This window comes from Pseudorasbora parva, chromosome 7 (genome assembly GCF_024679245.1).
Source record: "Pseudorasbora parva isolate DD20220531a chromosome 7, ASM2467924v1, whole genome shotgun sequence".
Taxonomy (NCBI): Eukaryota; Metazoa; Chordata; class Actinopteri; order Cypriniformes; family Gobionidae; genus Pseudorasbora; species Pseudorasbora parva.
Window position 1 is genome coordinate 9337222 of NC_090178.1, and position 22100 is coordinate 9359321.

Below are 22100 nucleotides of genomic sequence, written 5' to 3' on the forward strand. Positions count from 1 at the left end.
GCTGTTCTATTTAACTTTTTTATTCTTCAGTAAATTCTGAAGAATATATAACTCTTTCCACATACAAAAAAATGATCAGCACAACGGCTTTCAACATTGATAATAATCAGAAATGTTTCTTGAGCAGCAAACCAGCGTATTAAAATAATTTCTGAATGATCATGTGACACTGAAGACTGGAGTTATAATGCTGAAAATTCAGCTTTGATCACAGGAATAAATTACACTTTAAAATATATTAAAATACAAAAGGTGTTTTAAATTGTTATAATGTTTTACTGTATTTTTGATCAAATAAATGCAGCATTAATGAGCATAAGAGACTTCTGCTAAAACTGTTTAAAAGTCTTACTGACCCCAGAACCGTAGTGTATTTTAATGGGATCCAGTATAGATTTAATCACGTGGTGTTTCTTGATTCTAGTCTTAATTGTTTATCTTGTCTGAGTCACTACAAACCTCTGACTGTAGGATCAACCAGATCATCCGGCCATAAGCAGAACCGTAACTGTGTGAGCCATTAGGCAGTGCGTTCTCTCTGGGGAATCATTATGTATTGATGCCTACCGGACCATTCAGGATGTCAGGGGCCAAGAGAGGGCTCTCATCACACGTGCTGTTTCTCAGGTGCAGGCTGGATAATACCGGTCTGTCCATTAAAAGTTGGTTTCTAGTCCGTTGGCTCATTCCTGTGGTTAGTTTGTTTTGCTCCAGTGATTCTTCTTTTTGAGCGGATCTCATCTGCTTGATTGATGGGTGTATAGAATGAAAGCTGAATCAACGGGACGCTATTGTCCTTGTGCAACCGTCAGCCTATAGTGGAAATCTCTAATGTAATCAGAACATTAGAGCTGATCTTTATGGGCTAATTCATTGTGCAATGCTTTGGCACACAATGTGCTGGGCTTTGAGTGCTGGAGATGCTTAAAAAAATATAAAAGTTAAGCTGATGGTTCCCTGAAGGACCTTTAACATCATGGAAACTTTCCATTTCATTAAAAGCTCTTTAAAGTGTAAAAAGGTTTTTTAGATATAAAAAATAAATAAATCTTCACACTAAGAAAAAGAAGAAAAAAACAACGGTTATTTTAAGAACTGCTGACTGAATTTTTTTTTTTTTTTTTGGGGGGGGGTGGGAGCAGAAGTATTTATTAAATGACATTGCTGTGTAAACACCCTTTTGGAATCTTTACTTTTAAATATTTAGACAGATTTTTAGCTATCAAAATCTAGTTCAGTTTGCAGTTCATTCTAGCCAAGGAATTTACACTTAGGAATAATTTAAATAAGCTGCCCGATTGACCCTTTGTTTTTTTCATCCCACTAGACACTTTGGCGGGTTGAATTTTATATATAATGTATACAGTTTTCAATTGGAGTATTTTAAAAAGGCATCTAAATGAATAAACTAAGTTCAATGTAGTGGTCAAAAATACTGATCTTTCGATACATATTAATACTGAAATAACTCAAGCGCATCCAATATCATTTCCTGCAGAAAAGATACACAATACCAGCTGTGCTTTCTCACACACTCATCTCTCCGACAGTGAGTTTACACACAAACCTGCCTCCCCACACTCAGTCATTTCATTTGCTCCAGATGAATATTGTTGGTGCTTGAATTTTGGCGTGCATGATTTTACTCATGCCGGCAGATTTTTTGCTCACACCCAAAGTGCGTGCACATAAAGCTGCCTCAGTGCTAAATTGAGTTATTTTTTGCTGTTTATTGCTGCAAATGCACACAAAATAATGTTGAAATGCCAGTCTTGGTGAGTATTCATGTAAACACAGTCAGTTAATGTTTTAAAGAGCATATTGCAGGTTAGAGACTCCAGTGAGGAAAAATAATGTAGGAACTAGATTTTCTTATAAATACGCTAATAAGGGTTTTTGAGTCGTTTTTGTGAGAGAATACTTTCGCATCTAAAAATGCCCAAACCGGAAGTGACATAATGAGAGGGAGTGCGGTGAATTTCAACGAGAGGAAAACAATGGATCGCAATGACAGTTCGGATGTTGAGGAAATTATTAATGTTTATTAATACTCATATGGCAGACCACAGCCATACAATTATGGCACTCAATAAGGGAAAGCCCAGGATTAGACAGAACAATATTATCCTTTAACAATACATGAGTATTGCAATGTTGAACTCCATCATATCGCCGGGATGATAATCAGCAAGTGAACACACACCACCGCGTGTGTCGAAGCAGATGCAGAAGTGAAGTCCCGTCTCTTCACCTGAACAAAATGCCACCGTGCAGCTTTTCTAACTGTTTTTTTTAGGAAACCTGTGGACTCGATGTCCTGACAGGCTGGACACAATACTTTTTCATGACAATGATGAACTGAACTAGAAAAACTACCGAAAATACACTGATTCCTACAGAATACCAACCTATTCTGCACTGAGCCAACGCAGAGCTTGGCACACGACTCCTGTAATATGACGCGGTGTTGAAAAAACAGCGGTTTTTACAAACAGCCAATGAAACGGCCACTTTATTCTACTAAATTCTTCAGAGAATACCTGTGCATATAAACCTGTGCATTTTGCACAAAAACTGGACAATTGAAACGTAACTGTTATTTCAGCAGCTCTTGCTATTTTGGTGTGTGTGTATCAGATGGTCAGTGTGCGGTCAGTCTGAGATTAGATTGTGCTGGTCTGTGACTCTGTAAGATCAGATTCTGCACCCTGGACAGCAGCACCGAGAGCTGATGCCTGATCCTCCTTTAAAGGGATAGTTCACCAAACGTCGAAATTCTGTCGTCACTTACCCTCATGTCCTTCCCAAACCTGTATGGTTTTCTGTCTTCTGTAGAACATGAATGAGCATATTTTCATAAATGTCTGAAAACTGTTTGTACAATTAAAGTCAGTGGGCTGTTTGGTTCCCAACACTCTTCAAGATATCTTCTTTTGTATTCCGCAAAAGGAAGACATGCAGGTTTGGAACAACATGAGTGAGTAAATGTTTTTTAACAGCAGAGAGATAAATAAAGAGCTTTTAAAAAATAAAGCTTAAATATGTGCTTTTTTTTTTTTTTTACAAGAAAGATAAAGTTTAGGAATGACCACTGCTTTCTACTAGCCTGACGTGGTCATACTCAATTCTAGTCAGAATAGTCTGATACTGCTCCATTGGGCTGTGATTATGGGGCGTGTTTCAACCGAACCAGGAAAGACATCAATTGGAAAGATCTACAACCAATTGATTTACAATTGAACTACAGTGATTTGGATCGCGTGTCAAACTGCCAAACTGCTGAAATCACGTGACACTTGCGTTCCGAATCATGAATCAATACGCTGATTCATGACCGTTTGAATCTTTATTTGAGGACTGAACACAAACGCGGAAGAGAAGACAATGCTGAATAAAGTCGTAGTTTTTGTTTTTTTTGGACCAAAATGTATTTTCGATGCTTCATGAGATTCAAATGAACTAACTGATGTCTCATATGGACTACTTTGATGATGTTTTGATTAGCTTTCTGGACATGGACAGTATAGTGCATACTTGCATAAGCTCTCGGACTAAATATAAAATATCTTAAACTGAGTTATGAAGATGAACGGAGGTCTTACGTGTGTGGAACAACATTAGTGTAAGTCATTAATGACATACATTTAATTTAAAGCAGTTTGGAACAGTTTTTCTTTGCGGAAGCTTTGCGTATAGAGCTAATAAAATATTTATTGTAGATGTCTATTTAAAAAAATAAAAATAAAATAAAAAATTGTGTACTGTGCTAATTAATTGAGATTTCTTACAGCTCTTACAGGTTGTTGGCCTTGTCTGTTTCGTTGCTTCTATTACTCTCCCCTCTTTTGTAAGTCGCTTTGGGTAAAAGCGTCTGCTAAATGATTAAATGTAAATGTAAATTTAAAGGTCCCGTTCTTCGCGTGTTTTCGAAGCTTTGATTATGTTTACTAGTGTTGTCACGATACCAAAATTATGACTTCGATACGATATCAGACTAAAATATCGATATATCGATACTAAATCGATACCACAGTAAAAAAATAAAAAAATAAAAAAATAAATAAGATGCTTAATATGACAACAGAACTTGTTATTATTCATTGTTATTTTTTAATAAAAAATCATGTGGCCAGCATGTTCCTTAGGGTTGGGCATCGTTTTGATTTGAACAATTATTGATCAATTACTATTAAAATTATCTCACAAATGTTTGCTATCTCAATGTATTTTTTACAATGGGGTAATTGTGTTGCAATAGCTTACACACAGCACAAGAAAGCTTGATTTTGAATGGTAAATTGAATTAAAAAGACGGGTAAACAGTAATAAAATAAGAACAAATAAACAGATTACAAACAATAGCACAAATAAATGCAATAGAATAGAAGATACAAATTAAATAGACTGCTTTATTTTTTCAGGTAGGTCTAACATTCAGATAAGAAACTGAATTAAAAAAATGCATAGCAATTACATTTAAAACAACATTGGATAATGTTCTTTGTAAAAAAATCAATAGCGTACAGATGAAACTATTAAAGTTACACAAGTTGATCAGTCAAGAGCAGTGTGATCGTTTGTCTTTTTGTAGTTTGAATAGCAAATGACTGCGGTCCCTTTAAGACTAACAGACGCATGGATCCTAAACACTGTTCCTGTTACTCGTTCTTCCTGAACTGTTTGCGACTGTGTTTACGTTAATACTCTTCCAGATGTGCACTGATAATTCTTTGAGTGTATTTGACCAATAATAAGCTGGAAAAGGAAGCAAATGTTTGCACTTGTATCATGTCAGAGGCGGCTTTATTACGGTAGGCTATGTGTGTGTGCGCTTCAGATGTGGAGCATGAAATCTGCGGGGATTAGTAGAATTAATTTATGTGCAATCCCGCGCGAAATTCAGACCGATCACTCACTAACACTAACACACTGTCATGAGGAAAAAGTCCAGCAGAACGCGGGTTCGCCGTGCTCAGAGGTTAACCGGGCTGAGTGAGAATATGCCGGTGTGTGTGTCAACTCGCTGACGGTCAGAGAGGAGAGCGCAGCTGATATCGATACTGTAAAAACTGAGAATCGTATCGTTTCAGATATTCCAGTATCGATATATATCGAAATATCGATATTTTTGACAACACTAATGTTTACAGTGTGCGATATAACATGAGTTTATGTTTCCCGTGTAAAAAAACACAGTATTTTTCACACAATTGACTTATCTGTACACCGCTGTTTTCTCTGTCCTAAAAACGGCCTGATGATTTCCTTGTTCTATGAAGTCCCTCCTTCAGAAACACGTAATGAGTTCTGATTGGGCCAGCGCTTCCCGTGTTGTGATTGGACAGCAGCTTAGCGCACTTTGCCCGGAAAGGTCCCGCCTCTTACCATAACGGGGAGATGCAAGCGCTGAATGCGTGCTCTTCTCCACGTGGGAGAGCAACAAGACCACGCCCCCTATTTTGCGTGTTCTTGTGGGCGGAGGGTTAGTCAACAAACGGTTCTAGTGCCGTCATTCCTGAAGGAAGTGCAGGGGTGTAGTCCAAACCGGCCGTTCGCTGTAGGCTTTGAAAGGGAACTTCTGTTAAATAAAATATCTCGCTTGGCATTGAACTTTGAGCTTTATCATTTTACAGGTATTATTTATGCTCTAACAGCAACATTACACACTAACTAAAGTTTGAAAGATGGAATCGCGAAGAACAGGACCTTTTAACTCAAGGCAATATTTTGTGTCTAATTTACTTGAGACAAGTAGCAGTGTAATAAGCGGCTACCTCCACTTCGCGTCTGGGTCCTGATCACTCTGTCGGGTTTATTCTGCGATAACAACCGACTGGGTGTACATTATCCCTTACTTAAAGTTCTGCATAATTAAGGCCGTGGCCACTTTGAGTGACAGATGGATAGCTGTTTGTCTGCTGTCTGTTAGTCATCACTTCACCTCAACTCCACCCACGTCCCGCCTCTTTGCCCATTTTCTATTATCCGGGTGTGACACTGACAAGATGGCAAAGGCCAGCTTGTTCCTACTTTAAGCTTCAAAACTGCTCTTCAGAATCCTTTGGGTGGCATCATGGACACTATGTCCATATTTCTTTACATTTTACGGTCTTCTTCCATTCTTCTTCCATAAGCTTGAATGGTCGGCTAATTGAATGCCATGTTAAAATGATGACAGACTTTTCATTTTTATTTTTGGTTGATCTTTTCTTTTAATGCCATGGCTCATGTTTATTTGCGTGCTTCATGATGCTGTGGCGGTCGACTGCTTATGTAGGATGGATGCTACTTTGGATATAATTTATTTGAGAAACGATAGGTGTCCTATGTCTGACCCGATCCAATCGGATTTAGTAACCACACTAATGACATTTTGGCACAGTTGTGTGTGTGTGTGTGTGTGTGTGTGTGTGTGTGTGTTTGTGAGTGGCCACATTAATACATGTGTTAAGCACACTGACAGCGTTTAACTTACTGGTGGACAGGAAACTGTGCTCTCCAACAATGCTAGGAGTATCCATTACCGCTCTATTGTTAGTCATGTAGGCTATTATTGTAACTTACTCTTAAGAGATGTTCCCGCACCCACCCCCCACCCACAGGCACGACAACAGCACAGCCACGTGTGTGACCCACTAGAGCATTTTCAGGTTCAAACATGCATACGCATGTGGCTTCACATACAGTGAGCTCAGAAGGGTTTGGACACTTAAGTCTTGTTTAAAAATATCTAAATGTCCTTGACACTTGTCTTACAAAAAAAGCTTTTTAGCGGGCATATAATCAAGTCTGTTTACCTCACTTTCACACAGCAGAGTAACCATGGGTTTAGTTTATTACCTCTAACATTCCACTAACCTTTGGCAACCACAAAGTGTACAGGTATTGTTTTGAAACAAATGCTGTTTTTAAAGGTGCCCAAGAATGATTTGAAACTATGTTAAATTGTTTGCTGATGTCTACGTAGAGGGTATGTGGCTTATTTAAGGGCAAAAATTGTCCAGATACAGTTTTACAGGTCCATTTACAGCCCTATAAATTGTCCCTAGGATGTAATGCTCTGTTTTTGCCTTATTTGGAAGGATCATGAATATTAATGTTGAGCTCTGCTCTGATTGGCTTATTTCAGCAACTCGCAGCAGTTCAGTTGTTCAGCGAAGCGGCTCGTGAGTCCTGACAGAACACAGACCGACTGAATGACACTTTAAGCAGAACATCTCAAATGGAGATTGATAAAATGCTGCTTACTTGTTTATTGGTGTTCGCGTTTGTGCGGTTGCCAGATTTCAAATCCCCCAAACAGAGCTTATCTGTGAAAAGAAACCCATATACTATCCTGTGTTTTACCTAAACATGTCCAATCTGGCAACCATATGCACGCGAGCTCTCTCTCTCTCGCGCACGGATGATCTGAAAACACCAATAAACAAGTAGGCTGCATTTTATCAATCTCCATTTGAGATGTTCTGCTTAAAGTGTCATTTAGCCTAATTGCCACTTTTTTCAGTTTAAGACACTGAGCGAAGCTTGCTTGAAATGGGGCGAAAACAAATGTACGGTCTTGAATTAAATTGTTGTGGTATCGGATTATAAACATTAGGGATGTCAATTTTCACAAATTCCCATGATCGATCGTCGTTTAAATTAACGATCAATTAATCGATTAATCGTTAACCATAATACTGAAATATGCGTCTACAGCAGTGGCTTATAGCCGACAGCATGACTGGATGTGCAATGCTGCTCAAAACGCCATGTTCTTCACCAAATGAATGAGAAGGATTTTTTTATCTAAACAAAGGGCTATGGGATTGTAAAATTAGTCGATGTTATTTATAATTTAATTTAATTACTTATTTAATACCCAAATATAACATGTAATACAACACGAACGCCGCCTCAGATCTGTTATATATAATTTGTGGACGCACTTGCAAGAGCAACGTGCTGAAACGTCACCTAAACCCAGTTAATTCAAAACGATTTATTAAAATATTGTTTTCATTAATGTTATGTAATGTGACAGTCCCAATCATAGTTATTATTAGTCGCACGTTGCTGTTTGAACTGCACGAGCTGAAGCTGATGCGCTGAATCAACACTGGTAAGTTAGGCAAGGCACTGAATCTCTTTGTTAGCGCATTATTTAACTCAACAAAAAGCTTCCTATATGAGATTAATCAGATTTATATAAAGTTAACAAAATATTACAAATTATATATCTTCACAAAATGATGCGAATGGACAAGTGAACTTGAATTGAGTTGCTGATATTCATCTTCAGAATGGGAGATGCGTGATGTTCACGCGCTCTAGGAACAACACTCTGAACACGGCACCTAAACCCAATGACTACAACCATTTATTAAAAGTGTTCTCATTTCTGTTATATAATATGACTGTCCCAATCATCGTTATTATGCATTGCTCTGTATGCGCTAAAGCCGAAGCACTGAATGAAAACTGGTAGCCATCACTGACTGAAGCCATTTGTTAGTGCGTTTTATTTCGCTGAAAGAAACGCATCCTATATGATTGATCACATGTATAACGTCACAAAATAAATGTAATATTACAAATTACTTCAGCACAATCTGATGCGAATGCACAAGTGAACTTGAACTAAGTTACATGCGCGAGTCAGAATGCGTGACTCATGTTGTGCACGCGCTCTTCCTGGATCAACGCAATGAAACACACGGCAAATAAACCCAAATACTTAACAATCACAATGTTTTATTACAATAGTGTTCTCATTAATGCTGTGTAATATGACGGTCCCAATCATAGTCATTATTAGTGCTGTTGGAGCTGCACGCTGAAGCTGATCACCGCCACGCTTTTACTACCGCTCACCTCTAACGTTAATTATTAACCAAATGCATCCTTACGAGATAAATCAGCTATAGATAGGCCTGCACAATATAAACACAATATTACAACTTACATTTGCACAAAATAAAAGGCTGCGAATGCACATGCAAGCTTGCAGTCATGATGAAGGTGTAAACTCCAGCAGTAAAATGGTTCCAAATAGAACTCGGGCGCGCTTGCATCATTTTTCCTCCCGTTTCCTCACGCACGCGCATGACCCTGCTTAATCGATGATCGATAAGTCTTATCGATCAAATGTCTTATCGACAATTAATCGATCATCGATTAATCGTTGACATCCCTAATAAACATCAACCATTACTGTTGAAATTATTTATCTGTGGGAAGGGTAGAAAAGTCCTCTCATCTCCTGAACAGCCTGGAACATGAAGTGTGTCCATGAGCAGCTTGTTTGGATGATTCGCTCCATTTCCGCCTGGCAATGCACATGTTTGGAACGATGCAAATGTTGGGGGCGTACATATAAATGATCCCCAATGCCTGCATCACGGTTGAGTTTATGTTGAGAAGCACTTCTTTTTCCGTGGTGTTTTTGATTTACGAGATTTACATTAGAAGTAGGAGGAAATGGTGTTTGAGACTCACAGTATGTGATGTCCATGTATTGAACTCTTATTATTTCACTATGGCAAGGTTAATTACATTTTTTCATTCTAGAGCACCTTTAAGTGTTCTTTTCATCAATAAATCCTGGAAAGCGTTGTGGGCGACGTGTGACCATGATGGGTATTGAAGTTCTAGACTAAACGCAAGCAGGCATTTACTCATCTCAATACCTGTAGAGTTATATTGCATCCTTTATTTCTCCAAAGAGTCTATAGTTTTATCATGTTTAAAAGACAGATGCACGGTACCGATTCTTTCCCGAAAACAGCCAAGCATGTGGTGGCGTCCAGTGGGTGGAGCTAGTCAGGAGCACAAACAAACCTATTACACTCACACACACACACTCATGTGCTCTCATAGTTATCGTAAATACGAGTTCAAATCCATGGAGTGTATTTGCTACAGAAATACTCCGTCATACGTCCAACGTTTTTTTCTTCTTCACATTTTGCCCATGTTTAGCATGAGAATCCAACTATTTAACAGTGTATATAAGTCAGAATTCCTGAAATAGCATTAAACCCCCCTTTAGTAGGCTAATTATGGTGTGGGGTTTGTTTAAAATGAATTGTATATTGTACAAGTTATTCTTGCCCTGAATATACATTATCTGGATAGAATTTACAGAAAACGTATGCTTAAAAACAGCACTAAGTAGTGCTGTACCGTAACAGGGTTTTATGTTTGCCCCATTTTCATTTAGCATTTACGTGCGCATCATCTTGATTGTTTGTGTTTAGGTTCATGTTCAGCATCTGCTTACGGATCTGAAAAAGTGAACGTGCGTTTCTGAAATCTGGATGTATGGGGTGGTGCTAAATGTGAGGAGGGATTTAAAGCTGTCACTCAAAGGTTAACCGGGGTCTGCGGCGACCAATCACGGCCCTCCCAGCTCAAATGAGATTGCTTTTTGATCCAGATGCCACTGCGGAACCGATGACAGCTGGAATCGAGAGCTCCCTCAGCGCTAATCCTCTTTTAAAGGGAAATGTGTTCAAGGGAGGCACTTCCCCTGCCACCCTGCTGAATGGTCCTAATGAACAGGTGTCTGTCGCTATGATGGACCGCCTTGAACCCGGCTGCTATTTCAGGCATCTCTGTGTGAGGGCAGGACGAGCTGTAAATTTAGCTTGCTTTTGGCTCAAGAACAGCCTTTGTGCTTGCATGCGGTCATACTGTGATATAAAACCCAACATAGGGAGTGTTTTAAGGTTCCAAAACTTGGCAACTTAATTATGCGGCGGCCTTTTGATGAAAATGTTTAAGGGGCACGATAAAGAAGATGGCTGGTGAAATGTCAATCATAAGTATAATTTATTAAATATTCATCGATTAGTTCCCTCTGATTGGAATCTGACCTTTTCACAGACTGTTATGGCATGTTTTCACAGTTATTAACATTGCAAATCTAGCACATTTTCTTGTATTTATATACATTATATTCTGTGTTGGCATTCAAATACATAAAACTAGTTAATGTTGCTACGTGAGAGTTTGTAATACAGCTGAGGGAGTGATGGAAAATTTGACACCTTACTCTCTTCTGACCAACGTCTCTTTGTAGTCTTCTAATGAGTCTTTCGATATTTTTTATCTTTTTAAAAGTCATCGAAATGCTTTTTTTCTTTCTTCATTTGTTACTGGAGCAAATGGGAATGTAAAATAGAATTAGAAAAAAAAGAATGTTCACAGTATTTTTGTTTTGTTTTCCTGTACAAATATCTAAACATTCTTAAATCAAGCAGAATGGAAGATGCAGATGCAGAATGACTTGATATAATAGGCCAGATTTACTAAACAGGGCAAATTACAGTAAGAGCGCAATTCCAAAAAAGCGCTGATGGGAGTGGAAAGTTCTGTGCGTGATCTACTGACGATGTGCAAATTAAAGACTTCAACGCAGCTTGATCATATCCATAATGACCAATTAGCGTCTGGTTTAAGACATGCTTTTTTTGGGTGGTAAATACCAGTAATTTGACTAGCACAAACCTTAGTAAATCACCTTGTGTGATTCATTTGAATACATTCCTCTCATAAATTTCACATCTGAAAGGGAAACGCCTGCAAATGCATATGCAATAAGGTCTGATGCAAAATTCAGCTCTCATTCTTCACTGCATGTGTTTAGTAAATCCTGACAGTACCGTATTTTCCGGACTATAAGTCGCTCTGGAGTATAAGTCGCATCAGTCAAAAAATGCGTCATGAAGAGGAAAAAAACATATATAAGTCGCACTGGACTATAAGTCGCATTAGGGCAGAGCAGGAGCAGCGCGCACATACATGTACCCGCTCGCGCCCGCTCACTGTGCATAATCAAGCAGAAGAAAGAAAGTTTGAAGTGAGTGAGAAAAAAGCAGACGTTACTTTAACTGTAATGAAAAAAACAAAGAGAGCTAATCGTGTACTGTAAGCAAGATGGCCAGAGCTGAAGGAACGAGTCCACAGATGCTTGAACTCTCTGCAGCGAGACGAACGCTGTGTGAATCGTTCTCCGCTGCATATTTTACTACATGCAGTTTGTAATTTGCAGAATAAGATTTTCTTTATTGGGGCATTTTGTTTGTGTTCAGTCTTTCTAAGTTGTTGTCTTTAAGTTTTTTTCTGTTTTCAGTTATTTTTTTCTGGGTTAGGCTACAGGAGCAGCATAGAGCGCCCTCTTGCGGCTATATGTTTATTCTTGTCAGTCAGTATGAATTAAATTTGATGTATAAGTCTCCCTTGACTATAAGTCGCACTTTTTATCATAGTTTGGCTGGTCCTGCGACTTACAGTCTGGAAAATACGGTAGTTTTTTAATGCCAAAAGAAAGTTTGCGCTGGTGCAAGCTGTTAGTAAATCTGGCCCTAAATCTTGTTTTTTTTTTTTTAAATACATCAAATTTAAGGGACAGTTCACCTAAAAATGAAAGTTACCCCATGATTTACTTACCCTCACCAATCCTAGATGTATATGACTTTTTTCTTTCAGACGAATACCATTGGATATATATTAAATAAATATAAAATATAAATATATAATCATATATTAAACTGTAAAAGCTTGCGCTACGTACTACATCAATACATCTAGTAATTTGCACTTTTTGAAAACAGTCTGGCGGAAGATATTTTATATATTTTATTTTACAAAAGCCTTTATTAACCCCCGGAGCCGTATGTAGTTCTTTTATAATGGATGGATGCACTTTTTTGAGCTTTAAATTTTAAATTTTAGACAGATTTTTTCTTTTTTTTAAGCAAAAAGTCACTTATTTAGATTTATTTTTCTCTATGGAAAATAAAACGTAAAGTAATTTTGCATCTCATTTTAAAATATCTTGATTTAAGAAAGTTTTGATATTTGTACTGGAAAAGACAAAAATACTTATTGAAAACATAATCTGATGTTGTTTTTCAGCCTAACACAATCAGAGTTATATTAAATAATATCCATATAATAATATTCCTTGGCATTGAATGGTGACAGAGTATTCGAAACGCATCCATCCATCATAAAAGTAATCCATACTACTCCAGTGGGTTAATAAAGGCCTTCTAAAGCGAAGCGATGGGATTTTGTAAGAAAAATATCCATATTTAAACTTGTATAAACACATAATCACTGGCTTCTGGCAGCGGCCATACGTGCATTCACGAGAGAGTCGAGTTCCTGCGGAAGGGTGACCTCTGATCAGACGTACAGTATTGTTCAAAATAATAGCAGTACAATGTGACTAACCAGAATAATCAAGGTTTTTCGTATTTTTTTTTTATTGCTACGTGGCAAACAAGTTACCAGTAGGTTCAGTAGATTCTCAGAAAACAAATGAGACCCAGCATTCATGATATGCACGCTCTTAAGGCTGTGCAATTGGGCAATTAGTTGAATTAGTTGAAAGGGGTGTGTTCAAAAAAATAGCAGTGTGGCATTCAATCACTGAGCTCATCAATTTTGTGAAGAAACAGGTGTGAATCAGGTGGCCCCTATTTAAGGATGAAGCCAACACTTGTTGAACATGCATTTGAAAGCTGAGGAAAATGGGTCGTTCAAGACATTATTCAGAAGAACAGCGTACTTTGATTAAAAAGTTGATTAGAGAGGGGAAAACCTATAAAGAGGTGCAAAAATGATAGGCTGTTCAGCTAAAATGATCTCCAATGCCTTAAAATGGAGAGCAAAACCAGAGAGACGTGGAAGAAAACGGAAGACAACCATCAAAATGGATAGAAGAATAACCAGAATGGCAAAGGCTCAGCCAATGATCACCTCCAGGATGATCAAAGACAGTCTGGAGTTACCTGTAAGTACTGTGACAGTTAGAAGACGTCTGTGTGAAGCTAATCTATTTTCAAGAATCCCCCGCAAAGTCCCTCTGTTAAAAAAAAGGCATGTGCAGAAGAGGTTACAATTTGCCAAAGAACACATCAACTGGCCTAAAGAGAAATGGAGGAACATTTTGTGGACTGATGAGAGTAAAATTGTTCTTTTTGGGTCCAAGGGCCACAGGCAGTTTGTGAGACTACCCCCAAACTCTGAATTCAAGGCACAGTACACAGTGAAGACAGTGAAGCATGGAGGTGCAAGCATCATGATATGGGCATGTTTCTCCTACTATGGTGTTGGGCCTATTTATCGCATACCAGGGATCATGGATCAGTTTGCATATGTTAGAATACTTGAAGAGGTCATGTTGCCCTATGCTGAAGAGGACATGCCCTTGAAACGGTTGTTTCAACAAGACAATGACCCAAAACACACTAGTAAACGGGCAAAGTCTTGGTTCCAAACCAACAAAATTAATGTTATGGAGTGGCCAGCCCAATCTCCAGACCTTAATCCAATTGAGAACTTGTGGGGTGATATCAAAAATGCTGTTTCTGAAGCAAAACCAAGAAATGTGAATGAATTGTGGAATGTTGTTAAAGAATCATGGAGTGGAATAACAGCTGAGAGGTGCCACAAGTTGGTTGACTCCATGCCACACAGATGTCAAGCAGTTTTAAAAAACTGTGGTCATACAACTAAATATTAGTTTAGTGATTCACAGGATTGCTAAATCCCAGAAAAAAAAAAGTTTGTACAAAATAGTTTTGAGTTTGTACAGTCAAAGGTAGACACTGCTATTTTTTTGAACACACCCCTTTCAACTAATTGCCCAATTGCACAGCCTTAAGAGCGTGCATATCATGAATGCTGGGTCTTGTTTGTTTTCTGAGAATCTACTGAACCTACTGGTAACTTGTTTGCCACGTAGCAATAAAAAATATACTAAAAACCTTGATTATTCTGGTTAGTCACATTGTACTGCTATTATTTTGAACAAGACTGTATGAGGTAGGATGTATATTGTAATCTTTGCGTAAGCTGGGAAGAACTGGGATATTATTTAATATAACTGAAAAAAACAACATCAAATTATGTTTTTACTTAGCGTTTTTTGATTTTGTTCAGCAATCTCATATATACCTAGAATGGCTTGAGTGTTGAGTAAATTATTGGACAATTTTCTTTTTTAGGTGAAAGCTAAACTTTTCCTTTAAGGCATCTTGTGCACTTAGCTTTACTCAAGTGTGTGTTTATTCAGAGGCACTCTCAGATGGTACAGTGCAGGTCATGATGACCTGGCTCTTTCTGGCATGGGATTACACCATTTCTGCTAAACTCCTGCAGTGATTCTTCCACCTGTTAAACACAAAGCACACACACAGATTTCCACATTCATAAAAATGAAGTGGTCTCACACTGTCCACACCTGTCTCACACTCATTCACACAATTCTGCAATCTTAAAACTTTGTTTAGACCATGTTTCCAGCTTTAAAGAAACAGGTTATTTACACCTTTTTGCACATACATACATTACTGTTTAATAGTTAATCATCCTCATCAAGGCTGCAATTCCAAAAATATTGTGAAATATTACAATTTAAAATAACTGTTATATTTGAATATATTATTTAAAATGTATTATATTCCTGTGATGGAAAGCTGAAATTTCAGCATTATTACTTCAGTCTTTAGTGTCAAATGATCCTTCAGAAATCATTCTAATATATATTTGCTGCTCAAGAAACATTTTTATCAATGTTGAAGACTTTTTTTTCTTTTATATATTATTTATTTTTTGATTTATAGAAATTTAAAAAGAACAGCATTAATTTAAATAATATTGTACAAATATTTAAAAAAAAAATCTAATTTAATGTGTCCTTTCTGAAAAAAAAAGTACCAAACGTTTGTTTAGTAGTGTACATTTCATGTCTACCCTAGGTGAAAATTTTACTTTACCCAATGTTAAGCATACATACTGGCCATGAAACTGTATTTAGCATAGTTTTTTAATTTTTTAAACTGTGCATGTCGCTTGAGGCATCATACATGAGATGCTACGCATGACCTCATCGCATTGTACGAGAGTCAACACACAATGACTCTCAGAGCGTTTTCTTTCAACATTATGAGAACGTTATGTTGTCCAACAACTCTGCAAATGGGAAATTTGCATACTTTACAAATGCTGTGAAAACGTATACCACTTTATGAAGTATGTTTTCTTAAGGCTTTTACAAACTTAGAGAAAGAGAAAACGTTACAATGTGCCAATATTCTTCATCTAACCTCAGGCTGAAGGCTGTGGGTGCTGCTGTGTTTTGGTTGTGATGGCAGAGAGGAGAGCGCGGGCACTGCCAGCCCCACTGATCAGCTCAGACTGGCACACTGGCAGCTGTAATTGTGGAGTAATTATGCCCCATGCAGAGATTCAGCTCTGTGTTATGTAACAGGACTTTCCTCTTCTGTGGATCGCTGACAGAAGGAGAGCCAGTGTGTCCACACATATACACACACGCTTCATACAGAACAGCGTTTTAGTAGTGCTAGCTGAAAAAGAGGTCAAATGGATTTCATCTTATTTTGTCTTTGTAGTCCATTTATGTTTTTTTTCCCCACATGACTATTTTCCACCTTCTGTCTGACACTTTTTTTTTCCTGCTGTGCCTTTAATTTTTTTATGTAAAAGCTTTATTTTGTTATGCGTTGCATATTAATGAGCACCAGCTCTTTCAAGGGCTGTGGGCTGTTATTTATGCACTATTGTATTTCATATTAATATTAACTTTTATTTTTATATTTTCAGTTTTCACTTCCATAACATTTTTTGTTGTAATTTGCAACTTATTTGTAATAAAAATAAAACAAAAAATAGACTAAACATGGACAAATGGCACACTTTATATGCACTTTCGGTCTTGTGGACTTACAATGGCCGCTGCATGAGTCCATGAGACCGAAGTGTGTCCCATTCATCATTTTAGGTCTCAGAAGGGTGCTACTTTGTGGCCGTTATGCGCCCTCGATGCACACTTCTGCCGCGTCTGCACTGGTGCGGGTTCCGCAGCGGACTTCTTCCCGGCAGACAAAGCGGCATTACGGTGTGAAAGTGCAGACTCAGAGGAAGACCGTGAGGGCTTAGGGGGGTGACATTTGGGACAGGGCCAAAGTGTCAAAAAAAAAAGTGATGTTTGATGGTGTATTTGTGAGCCAAAAATACTCCTTCCGGTTTCTGACAAGTTTCGGAAAGTTTTTTCGAGTATGGCCCTGTCCCAAATGGCACACTTCATGTGCACTTTCGGTCTTGTGGACTTAAAATGGCCATTGCGGGCGTGTGTCCGTTAAGTCCACAAGACCGTAGGGTGTCCCATTCGTCATTAAGCTTAAAGAAGGGTGGCACCCTCGATGCGCACTTCAGCTGAGCCCGCAAGTTTGCGAGCTATGCAGAGGACTTCTACCCGCGTTTTTTCTACCCGGATTACGCATTACGTTGTAAAAGTGCAGACTCAGAGGAAGATTGTGAGGATTTAGGGTGCCATTTGGGACAGGGCCAATGGGTCTGTCTGACGTCAGATAAGGCGGAGTGTCCTTGTACGGGCTGTGCGGGCTTTTCTCCCAGAAGGACGAGTGCATGACTAGACTAGCGAGAGAGCAAACGCTCACAGGACTTCATGAAACCGACATCACCAAAAGTGTGAAGTGTGTTTTAGTTGTCAGGGCAAGACAACCCTGCACAGCTTCCCAAAGAACCCAGCGCTAATGGGGCAGTGGATGAAGTTTGTTTTTCTGGAGCAGCAACAGAGTTGTGCAAGTGTTTTTGTTTGTTCCCTGCATTATGGCGACGGTGATTAATAAACGAGGACTAGTTCAACTCATGATGTGTAGCTCATCTACTGCTGAAAGATGGAGCGGTTCTGATGATTAATGTTCACGTTTGTATGTTGGAAGCAGGCGGTGAGTAAAACCGCTTCAAATGTCTTTGTGTTGTTAGTTATCGACTCATTCTTTCAAATGCGCTACTATTCCATTGTTTTTCTATGTAAACACGCAGTAGTCTGACGTGCAGAACCGTTCCGCTTGCTACTGCTAACATTAAATCGCATACAATAGTCCATAAACTAAATGATGTCCTCATAAACCATGAGTAAACACACACACATTGAAAAACTCGTGCAAATGCAGTTACGGTAAGTTACATACCTGATAGAGACATCCCTCTGTTGCTTCTTCTCCTGTTCAATTTCAGCCTCTAGATCTGATCATATATGTATGGCTAAATCTGATTGATCTCTCTATGGTTTATTTAGGATAAAGTTTTCTTCTCCACTTTTAAGGAAAGCTGCGCGTGCTCGTGATTCTTTACATGATCACACTCCCCATCCTCCTCATCAAAGTAGTCGGTGGAAGTTGTTGCATTGGCTTCTGACAACTTTTGCCATTATTGTAAAAGAAATATGATAAAAGCTGGTGTCCACCACCACTCCATCAACATTTAATGCAAAATTTGGGAAAACCAAATAGCATGGGTACGAATAGGGTACTTGCAGAGCAAATCTAAATTTGCCGGAAGTTGCCTCGGGTATTCCCAGGCTAAACATGTACAGCAGGGAGCAAAGAAAGTGTCACGTGAGACAGCGTTAAACTACCTCATGTCTCAAAGCACATAACAGTACAAGAATAATGAACATAAACAGCTTAAAGGTGCACTATGCAACTTTCCATCCTCTAGAGGGCGCCTATTCAAAACAAATGCGTAGTTTGATGACGCAAAGTTTGAGCGCAGCATCTTGGGACATGTGGTCTTCACCTCACAGCCGGTGGAAAATAGGACTCGGGCAGAAATCATGTTCATGGATGCGGTTATTAACGTTACTGTAGTGTGAAGCAGAGCAGGACTGAGTGTTGTGGAGCTGAGCACGGCTGCTGGAGCGATTGTTACACAAATCGCAAATCCGTCTTTCGGATGAGACCTTAAACCGAGGTCCCGACTCTCTGTGGTCGTTAAAAATCCCAGGATGTCCTTCGATATAGAGTAAGGGGCCAAATTTGTCCATTGGTCCCTGTCCATCATGGCCTCCTAATCATCCCCATATCCTAACTGGCTTCATCACTCGGTCTCCTCTCCACCAATCAGCTGGTGTGTGGTGAGCGTTCTGGCTCAATATGGCTGCCGTCGCATCATCCAGGTGGATGCTGCACATTGGTGGTGGTTGAGGAGATTCCCCCTTCTATGTAAAGCGCTTTGAGTGCCTAGAAAAGCGCTATAAAAATGTAAAGAATTACAAATACCCGCCTCGCGGGCACCGGGACTTTTATTATGACAGGACGGGACACAGTCGCCGGGCACCTGCACTATTTCCGTTCTTCCGGTTATGATTATGAGGTAATGCAGCTCTGTTTATCATATTAGATAAATTTAAGTGTGCTGACTTGCACACTAAATGACGTTATGACGTTACTCTGTGCGTTCACTTGTTCACACTGCTAAGAGTAAAGCGCTCCTGCCAAATAAAACCCGAAACCGAGGGTAGCGCAGATATGACGCAATTGACAGGCGACTTCCTCAGACGCTATGCTGAAACATCCTGGTCCTTAAGTAAAATAGCATTTTTCTCAAATTTACAAATAGTTGGAAACATTTGGGATATTGTAGGTACTCAGCTGAACAAAATATATAACACACATAAATATATACCACCTGACTGCTACAGACTCAGTTCGGCATTGATAATGTTACCATTGAAACGCATAAATTTGAGTCACAAACTGCTCTGAGTAAAATGTCACAGGTTTCCAATCTTTCCATACCTTCCAAATTACAGTAGCTATGGTGTGAACGCAGCATAAGCTGGTTGTTTTGGTTCAGGAGGAACTGTATAAGGTGGCTGCTGTCTCGGTTGCGGTGCTCATTGACTGACGTCTGTCTAACTGCATAGCGTGAAAAACACTGACATTCAGAGAACAACATTTTTGGAACATCTTGATGTTATTTGTACTTGATGAATGTTAATTTAACCTCCATTGAATATTACAAATAGTACTGTAATTGTTGTCGATGCATTTCCCAATTTGTTTCTACAAAGCCGGTTCAGACGCAAGGCTACAGATGGAGCTGGTAGACGTTAAGTTGAAAATAAGCGGGAATACTCCTTTAAGAGGACTGTGCTGAGATTCTGATGGTGAGATGTGGGGTGTATTATTTAAAGTGATGAGTCAGCTCTCATTCTATAGCTGTCACATCAATGAGGCCACTGTCTCCACCTCCACTCGAGCGCCGAGATACAGAGAGAATAGATGGATGAGGAGGAGCGAGGAGAGTCATTTGAGGTTAAATTAACAGTCTGAGAACAGCTCAGAAAGAGGGCTAATTTGGTTAGAACATCACACACAATACTTACGAGTTACGGCTTTATTAGTGCAGGTTTCTTGCAAGTTATTGTGGTATTAGTTTCAAACTAATGTGTAATAATGTAATAATGTGTAAGTAGTGTGTTTGTGTGTGACTAAAACCAAAGGCCGCTGATGTATATCAATCAATTAACTTATAATAACTTAATCAAATCAATAGTTGGTGTGACAACCCTTTGTGTTTAAAACAGCTTTTGTCCAGGTACACTTGCACATAGTTTTTCAGGTCGCTTTGCTGGTAGTTTTTTTTTTTTTTTTTTTTCAAGAGTCAAAATATTTGACCATTAGAGGGCAGTGCCAAACTGTTTTACCATTTTGCACAAAATGTTTCAGGAGAAAATCTAACAATATTTAACTTGTTAGATTTTGGTTCTCCCCCTGAAACTCACACATACAAATGCACAAATGATCTCAGACAAGTATTAAAAGGGGTCCAGATTTACCTCAAATTGATCTGAATCTATTTGAAGGCTGAAAGCTCCAGCCCATAATAAAAGTCCTCACAAGTCAGGGGAAAACATGCTTGGATCATGACACTAAACCTCTGAATCTCATGCCTTCATAGCATTTTTCTGAGAATCTCTGATTTTATGGGGTTCATTAACCCTCTTTCCTTGTAGTTTGTATATATCCTCTGAAGTTCTTACAGGGTAATGCTGTGACATTTTATTTATGCGTTTATAATTTTAAGCTCAACACATTGAATCTGATGTACTGTATGTTGTGGACGGTGTGTTTCTTTGTGTAGTCGACTTGTCTGTGGAGGGCAGAAAGATAAATTCCCATGTTTTATTTCTGTTTACCTGTTATTTATTATTTGTTTCTTTTTGTTTAAAATATTTAAGTATTCCATGTCTTTGCATGTTTCCTTTTTGTGTATATGTTTAAAATGATCATGTTCATATTTACTTGCATATATAGTTTGTTTCACATGTATGGGCGGATGGTTGGTATGACCAAAATCTTAATAAAGCTGAATATATATGAATATTATATTCACAACAAATTATATTAGGTTGTAAACCTAACTGTAAACCTAAAATAATAAAAAATATATGACAAAATATAATTATGCTGTCATACCACCCAGTACATCATATATGTGACCCTGGACCACAAAACCACTCATAAGTTGAATGGGTATATTTAAATTGTGGCAAAAGCCAACAATAAATTGTATGGGTCTAAATTATCAATGCTTCTTTTATGCCAAAATCATTAGGATATTAAGTGATTTCCTACTATATATATATATATATATATATATATATATATATATATATATATATATATATATATATATATATATATATATATATATATATATATATATATATATATATATATATATATATATATATATATTATTAGTAATATCCTTTGCTAAGTACTTATTTTGGACAACTTTAAAGGTAATTTTCACAATATTTAGATTTTTGCACCCTCAGATTTCAGATTTTCAAATAGTTGTATGCCAAATATTATAAATCCTAACAAACCATACATTGATGGACAGCTTATTTTTTCAGCTTTCAGATGATGTATAACATAAAAAGATAACCCATATGACTGGTTTTGTGGTCTGGGGTCACATATGTTAATAATTAGTTTGACTGTGTTTCCATGTTTTTATGTTTTTTTATTATTATTTATTATTATTTCTTTATTATGCTAGTCTTTTGTTGTCTTTTATTTCTGTTGTCATCCTGCACATTTGTTGACTTATTTCTTTTATTTTTAGGGACAAAGAAGATGCAAAGTCTCAGCCAGCCCAGTAAGTAACACTCAGCGAGGCCTAGACTGATTCTGTGGTCTTTTCCCGCATTTTCCACATTGATTTTGGGGCAAAAGCTGCAGAATATTCTTATTGGTAGCTAA

The 22100-nt window shown here is 38.1% G+C and overlaps 1 protein-coding gene across 30 annotated transcripts in view; it reads left to right on the forward strand.

Moving 5' to 3' along the window:
* rims2a (regulating synaptic membrane exocytosis 2a) overlaps positions 1–22100 on the forward strand; it is a 307760-nt gene that overhangs the window by 17788 nt on the left and 267872 nt on the right. For 21 of the 30 annotated variants that reach the window (XM_067448016.1, XM_067448017.1, XM_067448023.1 and 18 more), the window contains exon 3: positions 21964–21996. The exons of the other annotated variants lie outside the window; for them this stretch is intronic. In XM_067448016.1, the coding sequence (XP_067304117.1) occupies positions 21964–21996 (33 nt within the window). The remainder of the gene's footprint in view (positions 1–21963; positions 21997–22100) is intronic. 30 annotated transcript variants of the gene reach the window in all.